Source organism: Mixophyes fleayi, chromosome 1 (assembly GCF_038048845.1).
Source record: "Mixophyes fleayi isolate aMixFle1 chromosome 1, aMixFle1.hap1, whole genome shotgun sequence".
Classification (NCBI taxonomy): Eukaryota; Metazoa; Chordata; class Amphibia; order Anura; family Limnodynastidae; genus Mixophyes; species Mixophyes fleayi.
In genome coordinates, this window is record NC_134402.1 from 162,407,023 (window position 1) to 162,420,193 (window position 13,171).

At 39.6% G+C, this 13,171-nt stretch overlaps 1 protein-coding gene across 5 annotated transcripts in view; it reads left to right on the forward strand.

The window, feature by feature from the left end:
- LOC142144222 (UDP-glucuronosyltransferase 2A2-like) overlaps positions 1-13,171 on the forward strand; it is a 125,296-nt gene that overhangs the window by 100,628 nt on the left and 11,497 nt on the right. For all 5 annotated transcript variants that reach the window (XM_075202810.1, XM_075202836.1, XM_075202827.1 and 2 more), the window contains one exon: positions 12,398-12,529. In XM_075202810.1, the coding sequence (XP_075058911.1) occupies positions 12,398-12,529 (132 nt within the window). The remainder of the gene's footprint in view (positions 1-12,397; positions 12,530-13,171) is intronic.

Here is a 13,171-nt window from a genome sequence, read left to right on the forward strand (position 1 = left end):
GAATTACAGAGCCAGTGATGGGCGTTTCCTTTTAAAGAGAAGGTGGGTGTGTCACCTGTCCATCAAGCTAAGGCTGGGGGAGGAGTATCAGGTATAAAAGCTTGTTTATATCATTTGTGCATGAAGACCAACGCTGGGTGAGTTGGCTGGTCCTGAGAGAGAGCTGGACTATGTATAGCTAGTGTTTAGGGTCTGCATGATTGCTGTGCAAGTATACGGTGTCAAAACATATACCATCCTGACAATAAAGCACCATAAAAAGGAAGAAGTTGTTCGCATGTGCTTCTGCAGTAGCGGGCTTTTGCCACAATATATACATACATATATACATATATGTATATATATATTGTGACAAAAGGGGCAGTGCGCCTCATATATTTATATATGAGGTGCATAATATATATATATATATATATATATATATATACTGTGACAAAAGGGGCAGTGCGCCTCATTGATTTGTATATATATATATACAAATAAATGAGGCGCATGTGTGTGTGTGTATATATATATATATATATATATATATATACACTCACACACACACACACACAGTGCTTGAAGTGGGTGATATGTGCCGGTATGAAATACTGGACGTAAGGAGGTAGATAGGGCGGGGTAGCGCCATGCCTGAGAGGCACTCTGCTTCGCCTGCCTTCCCCGCTTCTCCACCGGTGCTGTTTCTGGCAGTGGTGGCGCCCTGCTCTTCTCTACTCTCTGCTCCATTCTCACTGACTGTCGGAACATAATGACGTCGGGCCTGATTCATTAAGTCTCCTGGACAAAACCATGTTACAAAGCAAGGGGTGCAAATTAGTATTCTGTTTTGCACATAAGTTAAATACTGACTGTTTTTTCATGTAGCACACAAATATCAACTTTAAATTTCAGTGTACAAATAAGCTATCAATTATTTGTGTGCTACATGAAAAAACAGTATTTAACTTATGTGCAAAACAGAATACTAATTTGCACCCCTTGCATTGTAACATGGTTTTGTCCAGGAGACTTAAATAAGAAGTTTCTTAAGTTAAGATCCTTAATGAATCAGGCCCGTCATGCTCAACAATCAGCGAGAATGAAGCAGGGAGCAGAGAGGAGCCAGAACACAGAAGGTCATAGAAAGGTAAGTTTAGAATGGAGGGCAACAGTGTGATGAATGAGAGCACAGGTTAATGATGGAGGAAGCACAGGGGGATGAAGGAGGGCACAGTGTGAGGAATGAGGGCACACTGATGTGGAGGGTGCACAGTGTAATGAATGAGGGCGCAGTGTGATGGAGGGGGCACAGGGTGAAAAAGGAAGGGGCACAGTGCAAGAAAGGATTGGGAATAGTGTGATGAAGGAGAGCACAGTGTGATGAAGGAGAGCACAGTGTGATGAAGGAGAGCACAGTGTGATGAAGGAGGGCACAGTGTGATGAAGGAGGGCACAGTTTGATGAAGGAGACTGCAGTGTGATGATGGAAGGGCAAAAGTGTGAATTAACTAGTAAAAGGGAACAATAGGAGCAGGAACAGGGATAAAAAGAGAGAATCAAGAGAATCAAGGAATAAGGGAGGAGCAAGAGAAGCAGGATGTGAGGCACAGGGGATGCAATAAAGATAGGGGGCACATAGTAACAGAGAAAGGAAATAGATAAGGAAGGGTAAGATTTAAGGGAGATATTTTTTATTATAATATGGAGATATGAGGGATAATGTAAGTACACAAAGGAGACATGAGGAAGAGGTGGATGGACACAGAGAAAAGGTAATTTGACACAGCAAAGGTGGGGGACACAGAGTGGATAGCCATGCATCATTTAATATGGTTTATATTATATAGTGTTAAAATGCACCTAAAATTAATTTCACTCTATGAATAGCCCTACACCTTTGGGGGGGCTAGACGGCCCCCTGGCCCCCTGTCGTTTATTTCAAAGTGGAAGTCCCATACCAGCATTCTAAATTTTCTCTTTGACCAGTGTGTGTGTGTGTGTGTGTGTGTGTGTGTATATATATATATATATATATATCTAACTGTGTGTGAGAAACCTCTTGTGTATAAAAAATATTTTGTTTAAGTGAAATATTTTTTTTTTATTCTGTAGACTTGTTTTTTAAGCAGTCAGTTGTGCAATAAAATAACAAAACTGTTGGAAAACCATCCCTCAGACTAGTCACTGTTAATCAGGCTAATAATACTTGCTAATGTTACAAAAATATTCCATATTGTGAAACTATGGACGAATAGTTATGTAATAATTATGCAATAATATAAGAATTGTAACTACACTATATGCACTGCCAAAAACAGTGAAAATTGTACTGGCACTGTATGTAAGTGGTTCAAAACTCCAACTACAATACACCCCAGTTCCAAACCATCTGAGCAAGTAGAACCACATCTGCCTGGAGAAATGTAAACAAGTTAGGTTGTCAAATGAAAGCCAATTGGATTACCACTTGCTTTTATTGATATTTGCCAAAACTGGATTTTTTCTGTTCAAACTTTTTGGGTTGGGTGGGGGATAGGGAGTCGTCTACAACTAGTAAATATAGTCAGGATGACTATGACAGCAGAACTATTTTATATAAGAAAATACAATGGGAAGTGTACCAAATTTTAGGTTTTGTTCTGGATTTATTTTTTTGCAATTGTTCATCATGGTATGGTAGGTATAGATATAGGTCATTCTACGCAGAGAATCTGTGCCTAACTGCATTTAGTGACATGAATAATAGCTGTAATTCTGAACTGTCAGCTGTACAATGGGTCAGTGCTCCAAGTGGCCTCATTATCATGGAAACTTATTGATTGCTTGCTTAGTTTCAGTAAGCCATATCTTTGAACATATGTCTGTTGGTAATTGGAATAACTTGTTTTATTTCACTGGATCTTAACATTTTTGAGTTATCTGTGAAACTACATGGTCCATGGGTCTATTTTTATTTTATGATGTGTTTCCTTCATTGCTTTGTTGTTTACAGCAACATAATGAAGCTTTGCTTTTGATAGACTGGGCATGTGCCGCTGGGCTGTGACATCATAGCCCAGTGCCACACTCCCAGCCTACCACTGGTAAGAAGCTACTGACTGCTGTCCCTTTATGTTAATGGCTGGTGCTCAATGTAGGGACACCACAAGAACATTAAAAGACTGAAAGAGTAACATTCAGTGTTTCAAGTGCCGCCTAAGTCATGGTACCCTAGGCGATTGCCTAAAGTTGCCTGATTGTAGCACTGGCCCTGACAACAGGTTTGTAAAGTGAAAATCATGGGAACCAACCGTAAGTGGCATGGCAATGGAATGTATCGGCATGCACCCCTGATTGAGAACTTAAAATGGCCCTGGAAAAAATCTGGAAATGGCCTCATGTGGGTGGGACAAAATCAATTGTAGGCAGGGCCAATGCAAAAGGAGGCGGGATTAGTACAAAGTACTTACATACCACCCTTACCATACCACTCTTACCCCAACATTCCCATCCATGGGACAAATATGTCTTTAGATGGGACAGAGCCCTAAATCAGGACTGTCCCGCTGCAATTGGGACAGTTGGGAGGTATAATTATTGGTTCACCCACATAATGGCTGCCTCCTCTAAACACGGGTGATGGGTACACTTATTCATAGAAAGTAGGACAAAGTGTGTAACTAAATTTAGCAGTATCAAACCAGTAACAATATATACATATATACATATTTGTGTTTATTTAATAACATGGTGCATTGGAACTGTCAATATAGAAAAATACAATTGGCAGACTGTTCTGCTCTCTCTTACCAGTTCTTGTCTCATTCCCTAGCTGTGGCTTGCTTAGTTGCCGCTTGTCTGGATCCTGAAATGCTGGGGGCCCTATTTAGAACAAAATGGGTACATTAAATTTAGAAAACTCCAACGAGCTCCAGTGTTAAATCGATAGCACCCACATTTAATAACTAGGCCTCCCTCCAGCCCCCACATTAAAATAATGGTATTTACATTTAATAAATATATCTATTTTCCTCCTTTCTAGCCCCAGCAATAAATTAATAGCATTTACGTTTAATAAATATAACCATTTCCCACAACCACCCTGGCATGAAATAATACATAGTCACATTTAATAAATAGCACTCCTTTCCAAACTCAACCCCACATTCAATTAATAGCCCCAAACCACCCCAGAATTAAATTAAAGGTCCCGCCACCTCACCTTAAATTAATAGGCCCCACTATTAAATTAAATAGCCCCACCATTACCCCACAAATAAATTAATAACACCCACCATTAAATAATTAGCTCCAATCCACAGTCCACCATTAAATTAATAGCCTACTGCCTGTCAGGCGCCATCCCTGTGCTCTCCCGTCCAAACCTCCATGCGGGGTCCCTGGTGAAGACCAGAGGTGCGTTAGACCCCGTGCCTCTAGATAGGGTAGTGTCTAAATCAGCAGATAGTCTCAGTTGCTATCACCACCCACCCAAATTACAGTAGAGGCTGCACACCACCCCGGCAATAAATTAATTATTATTATTATTAATTTTTATTTATAGGGCGCCACAAAGTATCCGTAGCGCCGTACAAGTACAAACAATGGCACAGTACAAGGTGAAACAGCACAGTACAAGTAACAGTAAGCACTATAACTCTGGGGGCTCAGGCACAGCATGAAAGAGAGGGAGGGAGGGGAAAAGTGAGTATAGGCAGGTAACTATGGCCCAAGAGGGTGGGCACGGATGACAGGTTGAGAGTCACTGAGGGGAGCGGAGCGGAGAGAAGCGAGAGGAGACAGAGGGCAGAGGGACTGAGAGGAGGTGAGCTGAGTAGCTGGAGAGCGCAGTTAAAAGTGATGGAAACAGAAGGTAGGAGAGCCCTGCTCAAAGGAGCGAACAATCTAAAGGGAAGGGAAGACAGACAGACACATGGATGAGACGGAGAGACGGGAGGAAGGGGGAGAAGGGAAGAAGGGATGAGAAATTAATAGCATTTACGTTTAATAAATCATCACTGTCATTAAATAATAGGCCCCACTTTTAAATTAAATTGCCCCACCATTACCCAACAAATAAAGTAGCACCCATTAATTAGCCACCACTTACCTTACACCCACAATACATTGCCATAAGCCCCCCTGCCCAAACAGACACACACACACACACACACACATTACATAGCCATATCATCATCACCATTTATTTATATAGCGCCACTAATTCGGCAGCGCTGTACAGGGAACTCACTCACATCAGTCCCTGCCCCATTGGGGCTTACAGTCTAAATTCCCTAACACACACACACAAACACACACAGACACACATACTAGGGTCAATTTGTTAGCAGCCAATAAACCTACTAGTATGTTTTTGGAGTGTGGGAAGAAACCGGAGCACCCAGAGGAAACCCACGCAAAAACATGGGGTGAACATACAGACTTCTCACAGATAAGGCCATGGTTGGGAATTGAACTCATGACCCCAGTGCTGTAAGGCAGAAGTGCTAACCATTTAGCCACCGTGCCCCCCTGCCATCAAACCCACACATACACACATTACATAGCCATATGTCCCCCTGCTATCACACCCACACACACATTACACACACACACACACACACACACATTACATAGCCATATGTCCCCCTGCCATCACACACACACACACACACACATTAAACAGCTACATGCCCCTTTGCCATCACACCCACACACATTACATAGCTATATGCTCCCTGCCATCACACACACACACACACACACACACACATTACATAGCTATATGAGTCTCTCTACTTGACTTTTGGGGATATTTTTAATCCATGGCCCATAATGTCCACTATTAAAGTGTAAAAAATTACAGGCATCAACAAGTTTATTATAATTAGTTATGATAATTCTGCTTCCACATGCGGAAAGGGTGATATCCAAGAAGTTAACCCTGTGGTAATCAAACATGTGAGTAAACTTAAGATTAAAAGTATTTGAATTAAAAAAAAATAAAAATTCACCAGCTAACCCCTCTCCTTTCCAAATAATAAGAAGATTGTCTATATATCAACCGAAGAGGACCAGGTTCGCCCCGAACAAGCTATTCCATGTATACTGGGGTTCAAATACACCCATATACAGGTTCACAAAACTCGGCGTGAACCTGGTCCCCATGGCAGATCCAAGAGTCTGTAAATAATAACAATTTTCAAACAAGAAATAATTATGTGATAAAATGAACAAAATGGTCTCCAAAGTAAATTGTTTTCTCCCCTCCGAGATATCATCATCTGTTACTACAAAAGAACTAGTTGCTTCTATTCCACCCTCATGTGGAATGTAGGTGTACAGAGCTTGTACATCCAATGTTAAAAAATCATAATCATCACACTATTCTAGTGATTCTACCAATTTTAATACATGAAGGCTGTCTTTGATGTGAGATCTCAAACGGGAAACATGGCCCTGTAAATAATAATCCACAAATAAAGATAGATTAGATGTAAGGGAACCCACACCCGAAATGATAGGCCGTCCTGAGCTTTTTCTGTGCGAAATTTCGCTTTCTACATAAATTATGAGTTTATTTATTAACCTCTACAAATAAATCAAATAAATTAGGTTCTCTACTAGGTGCGTAATTTAACCCTTTAGATAGAAAACTCAACTGAGCTTCGTTCAATTGTTTACTTGATAGACTAAAAATATTATTTTATATTAACCTAGCTTCACTCTCCTTATTTCGCTTTCCTCGTCCCCTCTTTTCTCTAGGTCTCTTACTCATTTCGGTGTTCTCTGATAAACATTCTCGAATCTGGTTTTGTACTTCGAATTTTTCCATAGTGGACTCCTTTCTAAAAAATCTATGGATCCACTAGTGTAAAAATTCCTGTGTTTGAATCTTAGCCCACTTTTAGAGGCTGACATGTTGGTACCATATTTGGAATGTTTAGATTTTGCCCCCTCCCTCGGGGCCCATTCATGGGTCCCTAGAGAGATTCTTAAATCGGGGTATCTATTTTCCTGCAAATGACTTTCATCTATGGTATTAGGTAATGTCTGATTTACTAGGCCTTTAGTGTGTGGACTTAATTTATGATGATTGTCATAATGAACCCTCTTAATACTGGATATACTTCTGGAGGTGAACTCACGACCCCTGAATTGAGATTGATTATTGGGGTTCCTCTTTCTATAAGTCTTTACTTTTTCCAACTTGTAATCCATCTTGTCTTTCTCAAATTTCTCTGAGTTTTTGGACACCAATTCTTCTTCAAATCTTTCTACTCTTTTGTTCACCAAAGTGTCCTGTTGTCTAAAAGTCTCATGATCCATATTTGGTTTAATTTTCTCTTTGATCAATTCAATTTCATCAACCGTATCTCTAACTTTAATTTCTCTATATTCAATCAACATGTTCATGAGTGCTATAGAACAGTCATCTAGTGTTGCATTCCCTCTCTCAAGTAAATATGGATTATCATTTATAGAGAGTGATTTAAACAATCTTAAACCTCTTGGAATTCTATTATTATATATATATTTCTGCAGGGACACACTGTCCCACCAATGTCTCTCATCTTTATCTTCAGGAGGTCCTCTAGTCTAAAAAGCAGTATATTAATTTCTTTATTGTCATCAGCTATTTCAATAGGACCATGTGGTTTAAATGATTTCAAATACAACTCCCTTATGTTAGTTCTTTCATTACGGCTCAAAAATCCTGCCACATTTGTAAATAAAAACTACCCTAATCAAGCTGCCTGGAACAAAATAATAGACAAAACAAGAAGAAAAAAACCCCTTAGTGGTTGAACCGGCACTTATGAAAACAGTAGACACTAATATACAATAGCCAATGCAATATAGATATATTAAGATGAAACTGAATATGATAGAAATTGCTATCAGAATTAACTATTAGGTATGTCAAACATCCATCACTATTCACTGCAGCTAGTCAAGAGCTTATTTCAAGACCCTAAAAAAAATGTAAAACATAAATACTCAAAAGAAAGACTGCATTGTGAAAAGTGATTCAGACTGATATTATCATATTAAAATGACACCCATATAAATATTGCAAAGAGATGATTGCAGTTATTCACTATACATTTAATGTCAAACATAAAAAACAAATATTACATAAAAACAGAATATTCAGTAGGCTGCTAAATTGGGATGATCTCCTTATATGTTAGCCCAGCTCCATAAATAAATGGTGACCATCATCATCATCATTTATTTATATAGCGCCACTAATTCCGCTGTGCTGTACAGAGAACTCATTCACATCAGTCCCTGCCCCATTGGGGCTTACAGTCTAAATTCCCTAATATAGACACACACTCACACACAGACAGACAGGGAGGGAGAGACTAGGGTCAATTTTGATAGCAGCCAATTAACCTACCAGTATGTTTTTGGAGTGTGGGAGGAAACCGGAGCACCCGGAGGAAACCCATGCGAACACAGAGAGAACATACAAACTCCACACAGATAAGGCCATGGTCAGGAATCGAATTCATGACCCCAGTGCTGTGAGGCAGAAGTGCTAACCACTAGGCCACTGTGCTGACCAATCATATATTGGATACCACTTAGCTACACTAATCAGAGGATAATTCCAGATAATGATATCATGAATTGTGGCCAAATATTTACAAAGTTCCGTTATACTATGAGCTCAGATGGTAAATCTGAACAGTCTGGTAGTGAGTTCCAAATTCAAATAGTTAGGGCTCCATAATAATGACAAGTGATAGTTTCCGTTCACTTACTGCTCCCAGATAATAAAGGGAGTATATATATCTTAATGGTACCAGTATAAAGTTTTGCAACCCTCTGGAGGGACTGAGGCCACTGTAGTAAGCCTCTGACAATGGACCCAAGTGTGCCACAATGCTGGATGAATTATAATGCACTCACAAGAGGCGTTTGAGAACAGGGTAGATGGTAGCGAGTGTTCCTAATGAATAGGTCCCCTTAGGAGCATCCGGATAGAACAGCAGATCCAAAGCATCTCATGCTCAATTCCGTGACTCACCGCTGACGCATTTCGTGCTGATCTCAACACTTTCTCAAAGCTTAATGGTCAGTCCTAATAGAGCTTCTATTTCAACATATCCGACTTAACAAACACAGGTGTTAGTGTCAATCAGTCAAATAGAGGTAATTAACAAATATCGTACAAAAGCAATATACCAGATCCGGCTGTGCCTCACCAACCTCTGGAAGGATCCCTGCTGCACATCGGACCTTGCCTCAGGTACCGTTTTCATATTACCTTGCTGGTAGTCTATCCATTCCTCACATCTGTAAGCTCAGTCGGGGCCGTGACCTGCAGTTTCTCAGCAGCCAAGCCCATCCTGCCTTGCGGAAGTTCTTGGTGAAGACCTGAGTCTGTTGGAACCCGCGCCCTGCTGAGCTGGTGCCAATACTGACTGAGGGACTCCCCTGAGCATAACAAATCCATTTTTTCCAAGTGAATGATAATGATATAATCATAAATAATGACACAGAGGTACAGAATCCGGTAGCTAGAGGTGTCGATAATGTATTTACATTAGTATAATTAAGGCAGTCTCTGAAGTGATATTGAGTCCAGCTGTTGGAATACCCTTCTTCTAAATATCTGCATCAAATAGTGATTATAACTCAGTTCCTGATGCAGTCTTATCACAACTTCTCTAATAATTTTGACAATGACTCCCAACCAGAGATGAAACTGGCGAACTGTTGGCCTCAGTGCAGGGAGAAGGGGAGGAGGGAACTCGGGGCCCTGATCCTCTACATCTGCCATGAAATGGGCCCCATTATCTCCATGGGCCCCGGTGCACGGCACCTGCCACACCAATGGTAGTTCTGCCACTGCTCCCAACTTTACAAGATATACATTCTGGATGTTGTGCAAAAGTGGGTGTGACAACAATGGGGGTGTGGCCATGGTATTTTTCATAGCTTCCTCATTGGTGAACATATCACTCATACTGGTGTTGTACATATCATGTTACCAGGAACTGGATCTAACATTTCCTGGTCACAACATAGGAACTCTTTAACAGCCTAATTCCAATGACAGCATTTTTACACACACTGCACACTTGCCACTTTGCTAGGATTTTTTTAAAAGTATAGTGGGTGGACGGCAAGTGGTTAACATTTCAAGTTCACATGGCTAACGGAATTAGTCCAGAAGAAGATAACATGCCTACAAATTATATAATTCACCATGCATTTGAACTAATTCCAATGTATTTGTGCAGCATGATTTTGTACATAAACATACCTCCCAAGTGTTCCCGAATTATGTGGGACAATACAGATTTAAGTGGACTGTCCAGACGTCTGATTCCAGGACAGATGGGAGATATGTGTCTTCACCACGTGCTTCTGTTGTTCTTACCAGTAGCAGATGATTGCAGCATTGTAGAGGTGTTTTAAGGAAAGAGGACTAGAGGCAGCCCAGCATCTTAGAATGTTGTGAGATATGCATTAATGGCCAGAAGTAAAGTACTAACGGGATGACACAAATATAAACTGTTGGCTAGCAGACCTGATAAAGCAGAAAGACGTGTGACTTCAAGCTTGGACTTCAAACTCTAGCAGTCTATTATTAATTGCAGTGACACATAGATCAAATATAGGTTGATAGGTTAATTCCATGGACTATAACGTACTGGTTGTTTAATCAGTGCTAACAAATCAAACTGATTTATAAGGAAAAAAAATTAATGAGATTATTTAATATTACACATTTTTTTTTGTATGTGAGGTTATGTTAGTCTATGTTATGCTATGTTTAGTTTACGTAGTAAGTCTGCATATCACACCAATGAAACAGGTGCCTTATATTGTAAAATTGTGTTGCACCTTACCACGTGAACTGTGGAGGGCTTTTACATGGTCTTTGGTGCACGTTGGTGTTTCATTCTTCAGGAACGAGATCTGAATTTGTAAAATAAATAAATAAAAATGATTCCCTTCTCTTCAGCTAAAGTAAAAATCACTGCATATCTTTCAGACTAACTGGAAACAAAAAATATATGATAAAAAAAATAGCTTTTTAGTATTATATATCAAATATGAATATGTAGGAAAAAGATTTGTCTATTTGTTGGACTGATAGGTGACATTGAAGCTCCATTATGTCTTTTCACATGTGCTGGATACTTGCACACTATATGGAACCTAGAGCATGTTCTCAAGGTGGCCATACACAAAGCAATAGGTAACAATTGGTCCGCACAGTCATTTTCCTCCACCTATGATCTGGCATGGATGGTGCTGAAGCCTCCTGCTATAGTGAAAACCAGCCTCAAGGCTACAACCTCTATGGAGTTGGTGCAAAAAACAGTGTACTCTCCCCAGAGGTTACTAGACCCACATTGAAAAGTGTTTGGGCTGTTCCTGAAACCCCTGGACTGTAGGGGTAATTAACAAGATTGTGACTCCTGGAGTAGCAATGTGCTGGTCGGGGGCAGCCCTGGGGATTACCACCTTTGACCATTTTGCTGCAGTCATATACAGATTGCCGGGAGATCATTTTTGTCTGGAGATTTTTTTGCTTTGTTTAATTTATTTGTTTGTTTTATTTATTTAATGGATCAAAAAATCAAAAAAACTAGATTTTATTTTCCATTTGGACTATGATAGATCAAGAAATTTAATATGTGTACGAAGGTTTAAGGAGTCATTATTTTCAGACATCAAATGTTTGTGTTTTTTTAAAAAAAATCTTTCAGTAATAATGGGCAGAATTCTTAGGGACCTTTGTCCTCTATACTGGGAAAAATAGTTTTTCAGTGCGGGGTAAGTAGACTCTTGAAGGAGGAGGGTGGGCTTGCTGTTTTTGCATCCCCGTTATAGTGGAAACCAAAAGAAAGGTGTCTAGTGCTTGTGCTGTTTGAGAATGTGGGGGCTGGGCCATGCGGTCGATTTTTTTCTTAAATATTTTCGTTATTTATTAGATAGGACGCAAACAGGTTGAACCAATTCTAATGGATGTTATTTATTCAGTAAATGTTTGTTGAATTTGAAGCGTTTTGTCAATACATTCACCAGGAAGTAAATTTCTGAAATTTGGTTGAATTTCATAATTAAGCAAATCGATTCTTACCACTCTACTGATAGAGCAGATGAAGTTGCTGGAGAAGATAAAGTGGGGCTTAGAGCATAGCTGAAGATGAGCTGAGCCTACAAATGGAGGGAATGTTATAACTGGTGAAGGCAATAGAAATTGTACATTTTTTGTGGGTAAACATTAATAGGTGTCTATGTGTAGGTGGAGTGTGTGTTGTAATTGGTGTATGTACGTAGAGGTGTATTTGCTAGGGAAGGTGAATGTTCCAGCTTTCAATTCTAGACTGCTATTTTGTATTAATGTTATGATTCTATGGAAATAATAACAAATAACCCTTTTCATGCATTTTGTCTACTAAAGGAAATGGAAAACATTGTCCAAAGCTCTGGAGATCATGGGATTGTGGTATTTTCTCTTGGTTCTATGGTTAAAAACCTGACAGATGAAAGAAGTAATGTCATTGCTGCTGCTCTGAGCCAGTTACCACAGAAGGTAATCCTGACTTTCCCACAAATAATCAATATTACAGCTCATACGTTCAGAACTTTTTCCCACCTAAAATGTTCAACTCACTCTTACTTTATCTTAATTCTGACTCCTTGTGCACTCCAATTAATGGGATAAGAGTTTTTTACCTTATTTGAGAGCTATAAGTATGTTTAATGGCCAGATTACATGCGTATCTTGTTTTTTTCATTCTCAGTCAATGAATGATTACTAACTACACTATGGGGTTATATATTAACAAAGTACAAATGTGTAGTATCCCACAATTGCTTCCATTGTGTAACTTAGGTGGTTTATTAAAACCTGGCCTATGAAAGATTTTCTACCACTGCTTATTGCAGAAATAGAAAATCTTCTCTCCCGCAATTTCACAATAAATTTTAGCCAGGGCAGCTTTGTGATACTCTGCTCCCCAGTGATACTGGCTGACCTTACCGCTTTGGGAGGCCACTGTGGGAACATATGCGCATGCAAAAACCTGCTTATCAGTTCACACAGGCGCAGTGGAACTGGAACCCCTGATGTGTTCCTGGTTCAACTTTTGCTAAAAATAAAAAATAGAGAAAACAATATTTCACATATTTAGACTAAGAGAAAAAGCTTTATTTTAATTAATAAAGCATTTTT